This window comes from Nilaparvata lugens, chromosome 5 (assembly GCF_014356525.2).
Source record: "Nilaparvata lugens isolate BPH chromosome 5, ASM1435652v1, whole genome shotgun sequence".
In the NCBI taxonomy this organism is placed as follows: domain Eukaryota; kingdom Metazoa; phylum Arthropoda; class Insecta; order Hemiptera; family Delphacidae; genus Nilaparvata; species Nilaparvata lugens.
In genome coordinates this window covers 24,582,279-24,604,231 of record NC_052508.1, presented here as the reverse complement: position 1 = coordinate 24,604,231, position 21,953 = coordinate 24,582,279, and the positions used below count along the sequence as shown (strand labels likewise).

Below are 21,953 nucleotides of genomic sequence, written 5' to 3'. Positions count from 1 at the left end.
CAATTTTAGTATTTCCAACAAAACGCAATTCTAATTTTTCTTCTAATCATTACAATTTCTCAAGAAAGTAAAAAATTATAGACAAAGCTTTTCATTCCTTATTTCAATTTTTAAGTGAGAGGATTACATGGCACTTAAAATATGATAATTACAATAATTCAACTGTTCCAAAAGTAGTATTTATTGCCGAAAAATAATTATTGTTTCACTTCCTACTAGCTACCGCGGCCGGGAAAGAAGAATATTATAGTTATAAGTCATTATTTCCAGCGTATTTCAATAGTAGTTTGTCAAGTTCAGTGAGTTGATGTTCATCTTAATCACGATCTTCACTTGTCTACCTTGTTCATCATTATTATGTCCTCTCATGACCTTTTGTACGCTAGTTGTAGTTGATGAGTACTGCTGTAAACCACCGTTTGGCCATGATGTAGTCTACCTGATGACGTCACTCAGCTCTCAGATAGTGTTGAGAAGATGCTCTGCACGGTATTATGATAATAACAAAAATGATAGTTGGATTATGCAATGATCACAGTAGACGTTTCATTCTGTTTGTAACTATTTCCAGCTTGCAAATTAAAACTCCGTTCACTCATTCTTCAGCTACGGACGTGTAAACATTGACGTCTTCCCATAGAATGTGGTTCTGTATTGTGGTAAGAATGATTGAATGTTATTCAGTGTTTTAGTAAAACATTTTACGATGGTGTTGTATTCATTTCCACATTTGGTTTTTTACTTTTATTACCGGTTCATTTTATCAGTGATTAAAAATATGATTCATTATTGATTCACTAGCAACTCCCTGTATTCAAACTTGGAATACGTAGTGATTTGTTATCTTCCTGGAAAGGCTGTGAGTAGTCACTTCCTGCTATGGGAGCCCATTTCTTCATCGATATCCCCTCAAATTTTGTCTGAATTTTTTCCCTTGGAGGAATTGAATTTGACTAACAAGGATGTGAGTATATCGTCTGGAAATTCTTGGATTTTGAATTAAAATATTCCAGGCCTTGATAAAAACGGAAATATAGCTACTGTAGCTATTTCTCTCCTAATTGACAAATTAATTATCTTCAACTTGTGAGTCTTATGTTACTCTGTATTCCAATTTCAATGAATGAGAAACAATTGATTATCATGTCGTTGCATTCATTAGTAGGCAAGACTATTGATTGACAGAACCGTTGGTAATAAGTTCACTATCTCATGTCTATTCCGGCTCATATTCCTATCATGATGTTATCTATTTTGTATGCAGGCTTCTGTATTATTAGCAGTGCTGCCCTCACGATGTCAGTCTCAATCTTCAGCTGATGAAAGCAATCGAATAATATCTTACGTCAATGAGGTCAATTTGGATGGTTACAAGTTTGCGTGAGTAACTTCTTTTTTTAAATTGTACTCATTTATCCACTTTTCCTTATAAAAAATGTATTCAATAATTTACATGTATTATGATGTACTAGTGCCCCCCTGGGTTGGAGACCTCGCTCATGAACTGCTGTATTGTAGTCTTCTAAACCCGAAACTTTTGATCATAAAGAGTTGGTGAAAATTATGGAAACAGCTGGTTATTTCTTTTACAAGAAGAATTTGAAAGTAGGTTTCCTTGGTAATCCAAATTTGAAATGAGAAATTACTCTGTCGATTCAACATCTTTGAACCATTGACCGAGCGTTAGCGAGTTCTCACTTTTGACTTACTGAAGGCCAAAGTCGTTGTCCGTCTGTTAGTATGTTCTACAATATGTGTAGGAAGAATTGATCAACCAGCTTCAAATTTTTAACACATATTCTTCGAACATTTTCACAGATCAAGTTCGTTGGCCAAAAAAATTGACTCATGATCGCTCTAACAATGATCTCTTTTTCCTCATGAACATGATAAACATAGTTTTACATGATAAATTTTCATTGTATATATATATATATATATAATATATATATATATATATATATATATATATATATATATATAGTATTTCCACGATTCAAATTCAACGAGCTCCAGAATAAACATGCATGATTCTTACATATCCTTGAATATAAATATATTGGGTCTCGTATTTATCACGAAATTGTCCTATCAGCATGAATGTTTCTCTTCCACCATTCAAGTGATTCACATTGTCTTTCAATCATATGTGCTCTCCTCATGAAACCAGAAATCTCATTGTTGTGGTAACTGAGAGTAGTGATTGGAGCTTAATGGAAATTTCTCCTCATTTTTGACCAGATATGAATCGGGAGATGGAACCCTGAGAGAGGAGTCTGGTGGATTTGAGAATGGAATGTGGACAGTGCGAGGGAGAGTTTCCTGGACATCACCAGAGGGCAGCCTCTTCTCATACTCCTATATAGCTGACGCCAACGGATATCGACAGTCAGGTAGGCCTATAGACTGAGACTTATCGCTCATAATATATCAGAGAGAAATCATTGAAAATATGTATCATGAAGATAAGGGATGATCGAACATATTTCTTTATCGCAGTATTCTCGTATTATTGGGAATACAGTTCCATGAATAAGAAGAATGTAGCTATTGAGAGTATATTATTTCTATAAATTTGCAAGAAAAATAGCACAAGGACTATCTTATTATTTTATCTTTCAATGTTATTACATTGTCATTTGCATTGTAAATAAATGAAAAATAAATATTTTACAATCCCAATCATACAGTATCTTTGAAGAATATTGAGATTATCGTTTATCAATTCATCTCCTAAATGAATATTAATAATTGAATAAGAAGGTTAATGAAATAGTTATTGAAATCCAATATTCAATAGTTGTTAATTATTAATTAATTTTTATACGTAATAATTATTTGGATAAATGCAATTTATCATTAATTTCAAACTGCTAATTAGTTATAATGAACAATGTTTCATTCTTTTAATATTATAATGAGTGCGATAATTCCTATGATACGTGTCAAATGGTGTTGGTACCTCAATATGGTCATGTTTCTTAAGCCGTGTCCACACTGAAATACATTGTCGGCAAACATGTTTGTTGAGGGGCTCAGATACAAATATTTTGGGAAGTTTGGACAATCATTGTTTGTCAAACAAAAAATTATTGTTCTTCCAACAATTTTCAGTGTTTGCTGTAAAACATCAGCTGTTCTCTCCACTTACAAATATATTTTGTTTGGTGACGCGTCCACACTGGCCACGGGCAAACATTGTTTGTCAAACATAATAAAATTTGCACAAACAAAAATATTTGTCAAACATTTGTTAAGTGTGGACACGGTTTTAGGAAGGGACAATTTTGAATCTTCAGTTCACTAAGAAGCAAACTTGATGAAGCTGGAGAAGTGAGCTTTATATAATGAAAATAATTAATAATATTCCTAGAGTTTCAAGTTGAAAAACATTGTATTTTTATGCTGAGCAAGAGATTCATGCTATTATATTAACTGGCAGTGGTCTCCAGTCGTTCATTAGTGGCAATACTCGGAGGTGGGTTAGTAAAAATATGATTGATTCGCAATGAAACTTTTTAATCTCCACTTGTTTTATAGTATAAGAAAGCTCAATGTTTTCCTCATTCATCGAGAAGAGATGACTATCTTGGTGGAGTGACCTCTGCATTAGACGAATCTGATGAGATCACTTTCTTGTAGGCCCACATAATCTCCTCTTGATTCTTCCGTAAATGGAAAATGAAACAAGTAATACATGTCTGCGCACACCACTCAGCCAGGGGCAGCCGGTTATTTAGCAAAGCACACATATTGGGCCGTGACCCAGCTTTGCTGCAAATCTTTATTTGTTGAGAATGCAAATCCTCAACGAAATAAGTTTCTGTGCTTAAATTGGGCTCGGTTCCAATGTTTGTGTGGCCAGAGCAGAATTTTCTCAGATTTTATTGAACAGTATATTATATGAGAATTAGAGTGAGTATATCAATGTTAGTCAGAATGAGTGATTCACAGTATATCCGTTAAGTATTATTCTTCCAATAATTTATCATTGCTGTATGAACATGATAGACATGAGCAATGAACCTTTAAAATGAGCATCTCTCCCAATAGCCTCTATTAAGAGTATTTCATTACGCATTGTATCAGTTCCATATAATTATATAGTATTCTTTTAATATGTTGGACAAATATTCAATTATTATGTGTATTCTCAACGAAAAAAACAACTGCGATCACTTGTAAATTTCCACTGGAAACAAATTCGATTTTTTTCTCGAAACATAGATCTTTGAATACAGAATATATTTAAGTTATGGAGAGCAGAGTTCAATCAGACAATGTTTTTTCGCTATCTACTACCAATCATTCAATGAAGTTTTAGGACAAAGAACGTTGCACCATAGATTACTTCTAATCTACTGACTACTCCTGATCTAGAGACATTACTCCTGAAATTGATTTTCTTTTTCATGTATCATTGAACATTTGATGTAACAGCCGCTGTCGGTACGCAGTTCAGAGATCCCGAACTAACTCCAGCAGATGAAGATGACGATGGATTTGTATCGTATGCCCTACCTGCAAAATCACTCAAAGGATTGCTTGGAGGAGCGAATAGATGATCAGGTGAAAATATAGTCGCAAATTCACACTCTAGTATATATTATACATATAAAATAAAAGGTGCACCAATATGAATGATACATAGAATAGAATTGTCATCTAAATGAACATGTCCCCTATCCTAGCCACAGAAGTGGAATGAGTGATCCGATTCAGAAAACTTACATGCAAGAGATTCAAATCAATAACATTGAAAAGTCATTTTTCTAATACACGTGGCTAATCTAGTCTTCGAGATTCTCAGTCTTCCTGATCATCAAACAATAGAAAAACAATGTTCCAGAAAACTATTGAAAATTCAATGCCAGTGCTTGATTAATTTCAAATTATGATTTAATAATACACATTGACACTGGAAAATTATTGGAGATTTGAAAATTGATATCAATGTTTGGATTCTATGGATGCTCATGATTAAATTCTCATATTGATGGAATATGAAAGAAATTCATTTGAAATTTTGAGTTTTATCCATGCTGCTCAGAACTCTTCAAGTCTATTCTAGTGTGAGCTACTGTGAATACTTTTGTGTGTAGGGTGCACAGATCACAGTGCAGTGCCCATGTAGGCTTATTCCGTAATTAGGCTAATTTATAATATACAATTTCATTCGAGTACATTGTTGATTGTATTATTATGACTATATCATTCATCTTCATCATTCACTCCTCAGAGTAGAAGAGAATTACATTACAATTGATTGAGAACAGAACTTCTGATGATGAGGAATCTGTGATCTGTTTCAGAATTCTCAAACATCAAAAAATGTTGAGGTGAAATTATTTCCTCTTGTATGGTGCTCTGCGGTCTCGAACGTTCTGGAAAAGTTGTCTACGAAGGGATCATGGAAAATGATCAGAATGTTTGTGATTGTAACAGGTACTGATATTGGCAGAGTTCAACAGATCTATGGAATTGTAACTGGTTATGAGAAGGAACTTGATCCTGTGAAGGATTTATCAGTTAATTCTAATAAAAATTGTACAAAAGTTATTAGTCTCAGAATAACTATTGTAAATTAAATGTGAATTAAAATAGGAATGTTATTTGTCAGTTCGGAAACTCCTCACTAGATTTATGTTTTGAACTCTCTTCGAATTTCCAGACTGGAAGTGAATATTTTAATTAATATATATTGTATGAAGTCTATCAACTCAATTTGTAGAATAGAATTGGGACAGTTTTTATATGTACTTGAGTCACGTTTTCACCAGAGTTGTTAACAAAGAACTTTTTCGTCCTTACAGAACGACCGTTCTATGAGGAAAGAAACATTTATTGATATAACTCTGGTGTGAACGTGCTTTTAGATTTTGAGTGGAAGTTCGTATTAAAGCTATTTTGTTATTTAAAATGATTTTGTAGTAGATTCTATTGTACAGAAAGCCAATCTTGTTAGTGATAAGTATGATTTTCTAATAATTTGTATCAATCTGTATTTCTTTTCAGAATGCTAAAGTTGAAATACCAAAGAAGAATCACTCAACTAGATACCAATGAATAGTGGAGACTTCTTTTAACAAGTAGTAGTTTCTTTCAAGGCGACATAAGATGAGACAGACAGTAAATCCTTAAGTGATTTACTTCAGATCGTCTCTGTTGCCAATAAGGGAATTTGACCGTTCTAAGTTTAAATCCTAGGTCTGGATGTGGGCATTGAAGGGGTATGGGCATTCAAGCTTCCACACAGAGTTAGTGAAGAGTGAAGGAAAGCTTAAGGCAGGGGCTCTGGCTTTTTACTCGTTCTAAGCCGAAGGCAAAGGACTTCCACTTGGGCAAGTGCCCTTAGCTGGTGGCTTGAGCGGTACTCTTCAAATCTGACTTGCCTTAAATGGACTGCTATACTAACACCCGCATTCATTGCAGACATTTGCTTCATTTTTCTTCTCCTGCAACAGAGGATTACGTAAACTCAATGAGCAAACACGTTGATGACAAACAGCATTTTAAAAAGCTGTTTTTTTGGTTCAATGGTTCAAAAAATAAATATTTTGGCTTTGATTTCCCAAATAAGCTGGTGAATCCTGAACACTGTTTTGAATAAGAACGAGCTACCCCACATGAACTTGCTAATTGACGCGACGCGACGCGACTTGACATGACGTAATGTCAGTATCCTAGATGTGTTAATATTGTCACGTTCCGCTCCTGGGAGGGGCATGGACATGCACTAAAAATGAATAATTGTAGGGTTGTAGTCATTAAATCATGCACTAAATAAACAGTTGGAAACTTTGAGGTTATGTAACTGTACTTTGTAATTCTAGGTTATGTTGATATTCGCTCAACCTAGCAAATGCATAAACGGTGACGAAGTTCTGTGATCTAGAAAGATTGAACGGTATATAGAAAAGATTGATTTGATAGAATAGTTTGTTGAATTGGTAGGTTGACGGTCTACAAAGGTAGCCGAAATTTGAGTTGTAGATTTCTGAACTAACGCTGTAATTGGAAATATGATGAAATAGAATTAAATTCAATTCAATAATAAGATGCAGTTCAGTTTGAATCTGCCTATTGTAATAAATAATGCTGTCGCTAGGATTAATCAGAGATTTTAACTTCTTGATGGATTCACTCTCCACATAATAACCAGAATACTTTGATTCTGATACCTGTTTTACAGTTGGAAGAGATATTAGACCGCACAAGACAACAAACAAAATGGCAAATCCATGCAAACCGGGTCTCTGACAAATACTATAGGTTGTAATAATGCAAAGTGCTAAACCAAGATAGTAGATGCTTTGAGTACCGAGTTCAATTTTGATGCTGTCTATGCGATCAATCACCTCCCCTTGTAGCATTAACTGGTTGTTAATGCTGGATCCAATACACTTCGATGTGGTAGGTTGACGGCAGTCGATCTTATTTGATTCGGGAGGATATCTCAATAAAAAGTTTTATTACTTGATATGAATATCGACTACCATCTACCACTAGAAGGAATAACGTTCTAATAATATTTATTTTACTCAACAATATCTGACTACTGCAAAGCAGGTCGTGTCTTGCACGATCGATATGTGTCAGTCGAGAAAGAACGAACTTGGAGGTGTAATGAAATAAATTCAGAGAGATAAATAGATAATATAAGTATATTGTTGAAGAAATACCCAAATAATAGAAAAAAATGAATTCAATAGGGGAAACATCTGTCAGTCATGACTCATGAGCAACCGTTCAGCCACAGAATGCACTCAAAATGGAAGGTATCAATCTAACCAAGATTTGAGTGCACCAAGACCACGACACATGACTGCCTCATCTTGTTAGAAATTAAAACTACTGCTGTATTACAATGCTACACTTTCTTTCAAGATGACTAATTATGGCGTCAAGATACTAGCCGACTTTCCATTCTGTGGTTCATCTGTGATCACTAATCTGTGATCAGGTTTTTTACTGAACGTGAAAAAAAAACCAATGGAAATGATCAGTGGCTTTGAACTCAACCATTTTCAAGATGTTCGCTGTTTTTGAACGGGTAGTATTATAGTCCACTAGACAGCAGCTGATTTATGATGAATAATTCTAAAGTCTGATTTTTACGGTAATATTGGCGTTCAAAGGAGACTCCATTTCCTTTTGTATTATCCTTAAAGTGCACAATTTCAAAAAACCGTATGGATACGTCGACGAGAAATTCAAAAAGGAACATACCTGTCAAATTTCATGTAAATCTATTGCTGCGTTCCGCTGTGAATGCGGAACATAAAAACATAAATATAAACATGAAGAGAAATGCAAAACCGTCGACTTGAATCTTGGACCTCACTTCGCTCGGTAAATTATTATAGAATGCATAGGATTGCCTTAGGCCTTTCCAAGTTCCTTACATGATAAGTGACAAAATAATAGCCTATTTAGATGAATACTGAAAATCGAATTAACCATTTCTCAACGTAATATTATTATTCACAACATGTTGTGGCTATTTTCAAGTGAAATACATGCCGAAACATGTTGTGAATAATGAAAGTAATATAGCAAAAAATATATCTATGTTAAAAAGATACTTTGATTCAATATTCCATGAATACAAGAGTTGTATACAATTAGTAGTAGCCCTGAATAAGAAAGTGAACATAGCCTACCTACTTTAACAAGAGTTGTTGCATGGAATCTTCGAAGATTAATGTCGGTTTAGCTTTTGAAACCTAAATTGGTATTTGAAAACTTCGAGCATTTTTTTGAATAATTGTTTTAGATCTTGTTCCAAATGTGGATGAAGAGAAACATTCTCTCACGTTCAATATTTCGTATTTTGTGATTCCTGGGCTTGTTTCACACTTTTAAGGCTCTATAGTTCGGTTCATTTGTCATTTGTTCATTTGTCTTCGTTGCCGAAATGAATGAGACTTCCATTTATACATACAAGGTTCTCTCATACGGTTCTTATCGGATTCTGCATTTTCTTCTCAAACACATTTCGGTGTATGGATTTTCACAAATTATGTAAAATGGTGGAAAACAGCTGAATGAATTGACCATAATAATTATGATTTGATAAATTTATTCATTGTATTTATCTACAATGCAAATGACACTAATGTAATAACATTGGAAGATAGAATAATAAGGTAGTCCTTGTGTTTCTTTTCTTCCAAATTATAGGTGACAAAGTTCAAGATGAGGTTAGAATTTCACATGTACAATTTTTATAAAATTTTAGTCCAAAATAAACATGAAAACTTTACATTGAATGTAGATGGCTTAAATAGATGGTTTAATTAGAAATATTCCACTTAATTACGACTTGTATTGATTTTATTTATTTTATTAAATTTACAATATGGAGGAGATCATCTCGCTATCAGGTTGAAACAGTAACAGAAACGAGCGTGTGTGAAAGACTTGTGTGTTTGCTGTTACCTGGCAACAAAATCAAACCTGATAATATCTATTTGTGTCGAGGGGCTATTTGGTGTTGTGAATTTTCTATCCGGCACCGAGTTAAAACCGAAAACCGAATAACCGCTTCTCACCTATCGCAGTCGACCGAAAACAAACCAAGCTGATCACAACCGTATGTATGGGAAACTAGGTTTTTATATTCAATCAATCAATGATATTCTCACAAGGAAAAATCATAATCTTAACTCAAAATAACCCTAAAGAGACACACTGGGGTGCTTTACACCCCAGGGGTTTTTTCTGTTCTGCAGTTGACAATATAAAACAGATGGGTATTTATGCCCAGTCTAAATTAGGTTTGTAGTATTTCAACTACTCTCCACCACTTCCAGTCAGTAATAGCATTCTACAAGGTCACAAGCTCATCTTGTTCTTCGTTTGGGGTGTCTAACACCCCAGAGTGTCTTTTACGTGGGACTTTTATCAAACACTTTTATTACAAAGATTTACTTGTATTGTCACTACGAATGTGGTATGGGATGATGGATCAGATTGGAATAAATGCTATGATTCTCTACAACTTGAGATTCAAAGCAATATAATGGAGAAACGTGAGTTTTTCATGAAGTTGTCATTGGCAATGATCAAGCCTTTCGTTCAAACCGGATTAGGAGCTCCAACACTTAGGCGGAGCATACGTACTTCTTGAAATAGTATAAATATTGATGAGCAGTGCTTTACTTTTGATTTCTGTATGCACTTGGAACAAAAATCATCAAGAAATAATGATGAAGTATGGCCCAAGTACTTGTTTAGCAGATTGTTGAATTTTCATATATCTTAATATCTGTGAGACTTGAACCACTATGGGACTTGTGAATTCCACCTCCAGTTGATATCCAGTATTAGTTCGAGTTCATTGTCTTCTGGACAATGAGATCTCATTGAAACTTCTTGCCTTTAATTTTTTATTGGACTCCTGATCAGTTTTGAGTGACTTTGACACAAAAATGCAGTTCATTGATAATCTTTGATTTTAGAGAAAGAAAAAACACATGAAAGACTCAATTATGCAATAAAATTGAATACTGTGGGAATCACAAAAATATTCTCACACATTTGTACCTTCAATCACGCACACAATATTATCCACATTTTTATTCTTCAACTCACCAGTTGTGTTTATAAAAACTCTGTATGGTGATATTGATGATTTATAATAATTATATTGATGACAACTATTGTTCATCAGAATGAATCTAAGTATGTAGAATCTTTCACATCCTAATTTCAGAGGAATCGATCTTGAAAATACTTTTATCAATATAGGTTGTATCAAATATATCAATGTATTATGGAAACAATATTACAGAGATTGATTTACATAAAGAGTTTATTTTTTGATTAGAATATCAAACGCCTCAAATACTGTATATTCAGGGAGAGTGATTAGCGCTGACAAATCAAACGCATGACTGACAGTTTCATATTCATACATATTCATAAATGTCGAAAGCAAAATTATCCAAGATTTGTATCCATCTAGTTAGAGATGAGTCATTGCAAATTGTTGTTGGTAGGTTGGATGGGAGTCAGTCGAACTCATTAAAGTTGCACCAAGACGCGGCTAGGTAGGTGGATAGCTATATACACTTCGGACAACTTATTCCAGCCTTCTGAATAGTTTAAACTCGAAGCTTGAATTCCAGCTTGTTTGGAAGTTGCCAAATTTCCTGCAGCTGTTGCAAGCAGTGTTTCGTCAAATGCAGTTACAGAAAGAGAGAGAAAGTTGGAGTGTGAGAGAGAGCGTGAACAGAAAAAGAGGAAGAATGTTGAGTAAGAAAAGAGAGTGATAAGAGTGGCAGTACGCTGGAGAAAGGAAAGAAAACTGGAAAAATATCAAGTCAGGTAACAATAATTAATCAATGTTTATGCGACCGTCCATGGAATGGGAGAGATTCTTGTGAATGTTGTATTTAAAATATATTTATATATTCACATAAAAATGAAGTTTACATTCACTTTTGAGGATTCCTGTGGATCAGAACATTTTCATATTTCAGACGATCAGTGATAATCGATACTCACAATACGTGGGAATATCATGAGGAAATCGAATTGAATATTGAAGTCAATCTATAGTATCATACTGTAAAGTATGGTGGGAAGGAAAGAAATGGCTATAGTGGTCGTTCAGGGTTTCGATGATTACAAAAATATTATATAATAAAATTATAGGTCTGAAAATAAAAATGTGTACAATTAACTATTATCTTACTTTACCTTTGAAAAATTGTTTCTTGGTCCTCAAGTCCAATTAAACCACTCTTGACTTTAAATAAAAAAACGTCTGTCACCTGATTGAATAAAAAACACCAGCTTTCCCTACAAGATTCAAATCCTGAAAACACAATTATGTAGGTTTAAACTGCCCGAACTTTGACAGCCTATAATACTTGAATTCTCAAGACAGAATCCTTCAGGTAACAAATGCCTTATCTCAACAACTCACTTCACAAACGGTTCAAAGAATACGGGCCTCGAAAGAAAAATTCAAAATCTATTTATGTGAAAAAAAACATGCAGACTTGATTCACAGACCAAAAGTCAATTCACTCTTGTTTGTATAGCATGGAGCTAGAAACCATAATATTGCCTTCACGAAACGTGATAAAACACACGTTTCATCTTTGTACATTGGAGATCTTCTCGCTTTATCAATTATATTTAATAGTTAAATCCGCGACCAGATTCCCAATTCACAAAGTAATATTTCAAAAATTGAATGGGTTTTGATGTCATGTATGACAATACTATTAATCTCATTCTACTTGACTAGACTCTTTTCAACGCATCAAACTATATAGATACAAGTAAGATGATTCTTGATCTTAGTATATTTTGCTCAAACAACCTTGATAATATTTGCGAAATATTTTGACATGAATAAGCTTGCTTTGATGATATGTGCAAACTTTCATCATACCTGACTCGTGACAGGATAATAGAGGTTATATTCGACTCATGCGACCATCGGCAACTTTATTTTGGTGACCTTTCTTGAACTTTGGAGCTCTTATTGGTTTGAGATTCATTCGTTATTCTACTTCAGACTGGTGAACACTGATTCTGGACTCTCGATATGTTGCGATGCACAATATTGGTAAGAAATATTGAATTTTGTCAATTCTATAAAAATTCAAATGAAGTATCGGCAATTAAATTTTTCATGCCAATATTATGAACGTAGGTAGGCTACAATCAATAATTAAAGGCACCAACTCAATTATCTGTAATTTCTACATTAACCTAAATTATTATCCGATTAAACTGAAATTCTCACATCACAGTTGCTATTTAGAATATAATGAATGGATACTGATTTTTCTCCTAAGAATTATAATGTTTCCCAGTTACTTAAAAAATTAAATGTTTCTTGTCAAATGAATAGGAACTATAGACTTCAATAACATTAATAGATTGTATTGAATAGAAAATATTGAGTTCTTCAATACTGAATTGAAGACAAATTGAATAGAATGACAAATTCAAAGTTGGAGAATAGTTACTATTTTTGTTGATGCTTCGTGATTATGCTTATTTTTTTCATGTATAAAAGAATCTGGTTTTATTTTTTCTGATGTTCTGTTGCTAATTTGTCTGCAAAAAGCATATCAACTTTTTATTTTCCAGCTATCGAATTGTATAAATTATCATGTTCCCTACCATGTTGTTGGGAACTATAATAACGTTAATTGGTTTTGTTTCGATATGTATCTCATGTGATTCAATCGATAATCCAATCCCTTGCAATTTTCAGAATGTTGCATTATCATCATTACTGATCCTTCAATGCCAGTCACAATTTCAAACAGATGGCACAAGTGCGACAATATTATATTATACCAACGAAGTCAATGTCGATAGCTACAGATTTGAGTAAGTTATTTGGATCTAATGGTAGATCATTCATATTGACTGTTAGTTGTTCATTTAAGAATCTATATTCGAACAATTATTCGAACGAGAGTATTTTTGAATGTGACAAATTTCAAACATGGTCTTTGAGTATTAGACTTGTTATTTTTAAACTGTAACTGAACAAAAGATGAAAATAAACTGAACAAAGATCTTACCTACTGTTAATGACTATGCACTTGTAAAATTATTATTGGCATTTTGTTTGTTTGACATTTGAAAAAGACATATTGAAAATTCTGTTGAGATGAACTGTAAATCAAGTTTCTGGATCCCTTGTTTGATGAATGATGACACTATTCATTGAAACCTGAGTAACTCAGTCTAGTTTATTTGATGGTTGTCCTTCAGTCCATGAGCCAGATATATATTTTTCTAAGGGTGATGCTGACATGAGCTCCAGGCTAGGAGGCTAGGTAATAATTGAGACGGATAATGATGATTGGGATGAGAGATGAGTGTATCTACAGCTTCGAGTGGGTTCTGGGACCATTGGAAAGCAATTTCAATCTCATAAATGATATTAATTTGGAGGTGTCAGCTTCTATGTGGTCACCCATAAAACAAAATTAGAAGGCTTATAGATAGCTTGTTCTTAGCGATAGCTTATCAGCGCGACCACAGAGCCGCTTGCTTCCCAAATATGTCATTCTAATACGAAGTATACTAGTAGAATCTAACGCCTGGAATCTAGGAATTACTAAATATCTACTCATACAACGCAGTTTTCCCTATCAAGTTTCATTAACATGAACAACAACTCCTTTTTATGAAAACTTTTTCAAATACTAATAGATTATTCAAGTAAAAAAGGTGTCAAACATCACATTCTCATCACATTATTATCAACATTGAGTATTTACTCTGAATAAATCAGTCATTCATTCTTACGATCCATTCACAGACAATCATCGTAGTTCAGTGATTAGTGCGATGAGAACAGCTGAATTTGAAGATTCTAGTTGAAAATTCACTATTCGAAGTAGCATAGTCATATTGATAAGATCTTTTGAATCAATCAATCAATCAATTTCATTAGAAAAACATTTTAACATAGTTGGGTCCTGCTAAACCCGTGGGCTTCCCAGCAGGTGCCAGATCAAAACAAAATTATTCACAACGTTTAATTGAAATTGAGTATAAATAAAATAAATCAGTGTATCTGTCGTGAATCAAGAGTAATATACAAAAAATGAAATGAAAGGATTACAATGATAATGAGAAAATATAAGGAACATAATAATTAGAATAATAGAAAATAGAGTTTTAATAAATAACATTACTATAAGCATGATAAATGAGGAGTTAATTGGAGAAATGAGAGGCGTCAAGGAAGGAATGTAGGAGAAAATATTTTATACAATATTAATTATCACAAAATTATTAGTCGTCCAGGCTAGCGGCTTTCCAAAGTTTTGAAGAGTTATAATATTTTCGAAATATAAATCAGTGATAAGAGGAAATCGATCTTTATCGACATATACTATATTCTACATAGTGTCTTGTTCTTGTACCTATTATTTCAACTATTATTCCTCAACCCGTTACTTTATCGATTCGTCAATTATAGAAATTGATGAATAAATTTTCCTTACTGAATGTTAAAAACTGTCTAGATTTCGAATATGTTTCAAAATGTCAATGCTGGAGTCAGTTCTCTTTCTACCTCCCCCTTTTTAGGTCGCAAAGCTGCTTTCCTAATTTAAGGTATATTTTGAATACTTGCAACTGGAAATTAATCTTATGTTTATGAATATCATGATAATATGACAACTATTATTGATTTTTCAGTTAGATTAATTTTTTCTAGGTCAAATTTGAATGAATATGCAAAATCAATGAAATAATTTGTATAATATTCTTCCCCATCTATCAGATATAGAACTAGTGATGATACAGTGAGGGAAGAATCTGGTGGCTTTGAGAATGGTGTGTGGACGGTGAGGGGAAGCGTGACCTGGACACCATTTCCAGGGGGGCCAGTGTTTCGCCAGTTTTACACGGCCGGTGCGAACGGATATCAAATTACTCTACCTGGTTCGGGTAAGAATATTTTCATTAATACAATTTTTTTTTTTTTGTTCAAACATAAAAGTTTATTCTGGAGGAATTTAGCGAAAACAATGAAAGCCCATGTGCTCATTAATTGAGTTCAATTCGTTTTGGTATCCCTTGTGCTCAAGGGATGAGATGGTTCAAAAGTTACGTTTTTACATTTCTGGCTTACACGAATGTATCTTGGGAACAAGGCATTCCAGCGACATGACTAACATAATGAAAATGGAGCAAGATGAATTTCCTACAAGTTATGTTCAGTAGAGTTTTGTGATATCTTATTTAGTTTTCGAGATATTCATTTTTAAAAGTGTAAAATCTTTGAAAAGACAGTTTTTATTCCAACTTTTTGCACTGTCAGGGCTTATTAATAAACAACAACAATGCATCGGGAAAAGGTACTAAACGTTGGGTTGTAAAGCATTCTGTTCTCTATTAATTTTATTCATTATTTCACCATTTTATGCTTTCCATGAATATTGTTATAGAAGCTTCAGTTTTCACTATCCTTGAAAGAGCTGTGGGTTCAAAAATTGCGTTCCAAACTTCCCCCTCTATAATCTTTCGTTGTCTGGACTATATTAGGGGTTTATATGAAGTGTAAGTTCATAGAACAAATCTTATACTTGAAATGCGAATTTAGAGTTGGTTATGATGGAATCTGTAATCAAAGCTCGCTTATATATTACTGACTTCAATTTTAAATGGAAGATTGATGGGAGACCCGGAAAAATAGTTTTAAATAATTCAAAAATCTTGAGAAATAAGAAAGAAGAGAAATGATTGAATTAGATAAATTACTGCTGATGTCAACCTACAGTATTGAGATCTGAAGTGAAATTCGAACATTGTTGATTGACAAACAGACATGTAAATTTTGTTCTCTTGAGCAGGTGAAAGGCATATTACATAAAATCCATGTTTGCCCCTCGATCAAGCTTACTGCGCTTTTGAACAAATAACCCTATGATTCCCTACATTAAAAGATATAGAACGGCATGCTAAAAAATACACCAGGTTGCAGGCCCTTGATATAAAACATGTTCTCCTTCAGGAAAACAATAGTAATTTACCAGAAGTCTTTCCCAGGACCAATTGATTAGTTTCAAATATTTTTAATGATTCAGCTTTGCTGGCCTTGTTGCCCAGCCGAGGAATCTGAATAATTGGCTAGGACCCCCATTGACATAATTTCCGATAGCTGACGAATGATACAATTAAAAAGAGTTCTTATTTTTTTTACAATACTCAGTAAATGTTTTCTATATATTTTGGTACTAGACTGTATATTGAGATACCATAGTATAGAGTGCTTTGCATCATTGAAAAGTATAGCTCTTTTAATGCCAACAGGAAAATAGGTAGCTACTTGTTCTGAAACACTTGTAAAGTGTTACTCTCATTATGTTTCTAGTGAATAGTTGTATGATTTGAATCCCATATCAGAATCGTAAGTGAATAGAAATAAGAATCTCAGTACCCTTTTTCGAATTATTTTAAAATAATGAGATTTTTTTTATTTCTATTTATATTACAAGTAACCCTATACCTCTTAGACTAATGGGTCTATGTAATGGGTCTACATAGGGTCTATGAAGCTTGTCCCGTCAAATACCAAATAATCAATTCTACCATTGGGATAATATGTCCCAGTACAAAAAACACGATGAAATGAATAAAATTTAGTAAATAGCTTTGCAACTTCAATTTCACATGTTATTATTGACATTATATGAAGTTATTTACTTAATTCCAACTCAAAATGACACTGCAAATCACATTAGGGCAGCTTCGTTCAGCACAAAACCAGCATCTGACACATGCATGCCTGATAGCATATAACCTCAATTCACAATAATATAGCGATCAGATAGTTCTAAACAGCTGATGTATTTTACAGAATAGACCCTAGACTACCGCTGGGATTCATTACTGTGTAGTTTAGATCAAAGACCATAAAGAGATATAGACCCACAATGCCTATGTCTTCACAATGATAGCTCTTACTTGAAATTGAAGGCCGCCATTGGGGTATTTTAGCACGAGATATTATATCTATATATTTGAAATACTATAGATTACAAAGGCATTGGTATATAATAATCTTATAGGTTGCCCCCTCAATGGCTGATTTCAATTCCAACACTAGCGCTGCATGTGAGTCTATGCATCTTCAAGGTCTTTGGTTTAGATCATCTATTTACCCACTGGGATTCGATGAACTTCTCTTGGGACATAGAACATCCCAGTTGTAGTCTGAGGCTGGTCATTTCTGCTGGGACATATTGTAGTCTAAGGGATACAGAAAAGAGACAACAGAGAATCGTAAGTTATTTCCAGATGTGATAATCCAACTATCAGTTACTCTTCCAACTACATCATTGTATGTAGGAAACTACATAACTGGAAGATGTTGCATGGATTCATAATAATTGAAGCTAACAGAATTCACTTCTCTTGAAGATCCGCTTTCAAGTTACAATAATTGAGATATTTTTCATGTCTTTAGGTGCACCTGGAATTTTCTTCCCACCTCCAGCTTTTGATTCAGTTCCAGCAGCGGTCCCAGTTTTTAAAGGCGTTGATAGCTACCGTGGCTTAGTAGGTGGCGCTCTTATATCACCCAAGTAAGCTATAAGTTATCTCTCCTCAAAGTTCTCATTCTAAGTTAGTAGAGAAAACATTTTTCAATTTCTATAGAGTTGAGATGATCATAGATTTAACCTTCCGGTAGTCGCGCCCTACTCAATCACACGAGCAGTCACGTGTTGTATTTTATACAACATCCAATTTTCCAAGTGTTATATACTCTGTTTACTGTCAAAACATATTAATTAATTGTATAATTACGTTCTTCATCTTCTTGGATTATTCAACCCCTATGAACATTTGGATGGTTACCATTTCATGGAACCAATAAGGTACATCAAGCAAAGCCATCAATTCTGTGTTATTGGTTCGTTTACAGTCCCCGTATACAGTCTTTCCCTATCTTATGCACAGTGCGACTTATGCACTGTCGCCACTAAATGGCACCTAAAGACTGAACCATTGCTTGGTTGTTACAGCAACTCAGTGGAGTGGTGGGGGAACGTTTTGAAATGCATAGGTGACTCATTCACTGACACCACCCCAATTTTTTTGTACAGCAAAAAAACTGACACTGTTGTACTTTTTACAACAGCGCGACTGCCGGAAGGTTAATCAAAATTCAACTTCTCATCCCCTTTCTGTCACAAAACATCAACTTTGAATGAGCAAGCCATTGAAGGATTGTAATCTTATATGATAACTTGAGCAGGTTTTTTTTGTGAAGAGATAATATATATTATTCAGTCAAGAATTACAAATGACGTGAGAAATCAGATAGCACAGTTTTTTTAAAATGATGATTACTGGATGCTAAATGGACGTATTCATTAAATAAATAAATATAATTTTATTGCCGCTCAACAGTACAATAGTTATGGACAACGTCAGAAATTATTGTTTAGCAAACATAGTCAACCTATATTATAACATGGAGGGTTAATGTAAGAAACACCAGTCAAAATAACATACACGTAATATATTACATCGAGAAATAACATGAATACTAGAAATAAAAGTATAAAATAGTTCATCTTAAAGAATAATTTTTTGAAATTCGAAAAACTCTTTCACACTATAAAAAGGATTTCTAATTAACCAGCTATGTAGCCTATTTCTGAATAATTGAAATGGAGCTTCTATCCACTCATGTGGTAATTTATTAAACATTCTCATTCCAACAACTTCATAGCTATCCTGAGATTTATTCAGCCTACAGAAAGGTATTTCTATATTTCCGTTACTCCTAGTGTTGTGGGAATGTATATTTCTCCTTAGCAGATTATTAGGCAAGTTATTTTTCGTATATAGGAGACAAGTAAAAATATACCGGTTTATTACTGTCAGTATACCTATTTGAGCGAATAACGGTTAACAATGAGCCAATCTTTCAGAATTTGTGATTATTCTTATAACTTTTTTTGAATTATCAATATATCTTGAACATGTGGACTATTCCCCCAGAGTAAAAAGCCCATACGCGATTATACTCTGGAAAAAAGCAAAGTAAGCTGATCTCTCATAAGACGTGGGGACACAGTCAAATTTCTCAGCAAGTATACCACTCTGGATAATTTGGAAGTAATATATTTAATGTGAGGCTCCCATGGAAGTTTGCTGTCAATAAAAACACCTAGAAAAACTGCGTTCGTGAAACTGCCACAAACAGACTGAAAGTGTGTGAATACTCATTGATAAGCATCAATTATTGCGGTCACATAAACGGAAAAGAACTAAAATTATCTATTCATACCATGAAGATTTGAAAAAGGGAACTAGGAAGATATAGATCAATATTTGACGCACTCATTCTATTGAAATTATCAACTAGCGTATTTTCATAGATACACTATGCATTCATCTTACATCACACATATAGGCTACACCAAAAATGCACAAGACAATAATAAATAAGTAATACAGATAACAACAAGCATCAGTTCATGAACCCATCATCATACAATCCAAAATCCAACTGCATCGGATGAGAAAACGATCCTAAATCGAATTATAGGACAGCTACAATTCTGAATTCTGAATTAATTGGCATCGGACCCCAACGTTAATCAAATACCCAGATCATTGGAGCTCTCAGAAAAAGCTGTTAATTTAGGAGAAGAGACACCATTGGATAATATATTAATGGATTATTCACTTTACTTATAACTGGTTAAATACTTGCTAAACTTGGGTTGAACTTTGCTAAAAGAGTGTTAATGCTTTTTGAACATATCCGGAACTCTTAGAAATAATGCGGAAAATCCGGAAATGGTCTCTTCTAAAAGCGATTCAAATGATTGGACTTCAGATAATTTGGATTATTTGACTCACTTTTAAAACAAACTAGGTGAAATTTTCACTAATTTCCGTGAATTTCAGAGATGTTCGATAATCATTTTTAGCAAAGTTTAACCAGTACGGTACAGGTTTGTACAGTGAACTATAACCAGTTATAATTGAAGTGATTGATATTATCATGTTCAATAGGGTTTTTTTCAACTCCAATAATTATCCGAGTATCTGATTATCCTGATGAGGTCCCGTCCCAATTAATTCGAGTAATTAGAGTTCTACTTTAGCTAGACAAATAGACATTCCATGTATGATAAGAATAGATTTATAAGAGAAGGCGGATGAGAAGATTCAATTTCTAGCCCATTAAATACTTCGCTTTATTTCTCATATTGTAATTTTTTCTGTTTACAGTTGGAAGCCACCAAAGCCCAAGCAACCTGAACGGTCTAAATAGCAATGCTTCCTAATGTCAGACTCAGCGAAACTCGTGATTGAACAATACAATAGATATTTGATCAATAGGTACCAATGAAATTGAAATTATGATCGAGGCTTCTCAACTGTAGCACAGAATCCAATCATTGATGATATTATTTATTCCATTCTTCGTTAATTATCTGTGGTATATTACTTCCTCGGAAGACCCATGAGGTGGTGGGCACCGGAACAGGCTTTACAAGCCTAGTACATGATGGATGATGATGATATTACTTACGGCGACCCAACAGAACATCACACCATGATTATTTATTTTCTATTGTTATTCTATACTTCTTCTACAACTTTCCACATTATATTATGCACTTTTCGGGAAATATTGTATTTTTATATAGTGTGTTTTTACTTCTGCATGATGAACTCTCTGCAAAGCGTTCTTATTAATTGCATCAAAATTTCAATCAAATAAACTTTGTTCAATGTCACTAGATTTATCATTATTCACTCCATACCTTCAACTAAATGAATAGTCATGGTCCTTCGACCTCTGGCTTTCTTGGTATCATCGAGCAAAAAAATTTGAAGAGAGAGAAACACTTCCAATATTGTTCTCTCAAATTCTGAGTCAGATGATGTGGATGCTATCATATTGTAAACTGTAAGTTGGAGATATGCCTATTGATTCGCAGTACAGTAGGTGGATCATTTCTCCAATTCTTTTTATAATATTCTCCATTCATAATTTTCTCATTTTTCATTGATTTGTTGTAATTTTTGTCATTAAGCTAAGTATTGACGCTGAGTTGGTAACTTAAACTTGATTGTATGAAATTCGACAGTCATTTGGTAAAATTTCTGTGGTAATGTTTCGAAACTTTTGATTGGATTCAAATCTATTGGACTTGTCTTAACAGGAGAACTCCTCAGTTTTGTATTTTTCATATGTGTGATAAATCAGTAATCTCTTAAAACCATTCTCAAAAACTGCAAACTGAAGAATGAAGTTGTCAATTTTGAAGATTCTTATGAGTTTGACCTATTCAGGCAAGATAAATCCAAATAGCAATTTTACCTCAATGAAAAGTGCACTTTCTGACATTTTTGAACATCTGACAAAGGAAAGTACAGATTTTGCATTGATGTTGTGAAATTTCTTTATAATTTGAATAATCCAG

General features: G+C 33.7%; 1 protein-coding gene across 3 annotated transcripts; it reads left to right on the top strand.

Moving 5' to 3' along the window:
• The first annotated feature begins 257 nt into the window (after positions 1 to 257).
• On the top strand, positions 258 to 21,263 carry LOC120351297 (cuticular protein 47Eg-like). 3 transcript variants are annotated; one of them, XM_039428012.1, is made up of 5 exons: positions 258 to 659; positions 1,265 to 1,380; positions 2,242 to 2,393; positions 4,441 to 4,569; positions 5,313 to 5,326. In XM_039428012.1, the coding sequence occupies exons 1-4, from the start codon at positions 642 to 644 to the stop codon at positions 4,563 to 4,565; spliced, it is 411 nt and encodes a 136-aa protein (XP_039283946.1). In that variant the 5' UTR covers positions 258 to 641; the 3' UTR covers positions 4,566 to 4,569; positions 5,313 to 5,326. The 3 variants fall into 3 exon arrangements, with proteins under 3 accessions (XP_039283946.1, XP_039283945.1, XP_039283944.1); XM_039428011.1 differs by lacking the exons at positions 4,441 to 4,569; positions 5,313 to 5,326 and adding exons at positions 17,966 to 18,083; positions 20,752 to 21,263 and having other exon boundaries at positions 268 to 659; XM_039428010.1 differs by lacking the exons at positions 258 to 659; positions 1,265 to 1,380; positions 2,242 to 2,393; positions 4,441 to 4,569; positions 5,313 to 5,326 and adding exons at positions 12,530 to 12,586; positions 13,244 to 13,362; positions 15,278 to 15,444; positions 17,966 to 18,083; positions 20,752 to 21,263.
• The last annotated feature ends 690 nt before the right edge of the window (positions 21,264 to 21,953 follow it).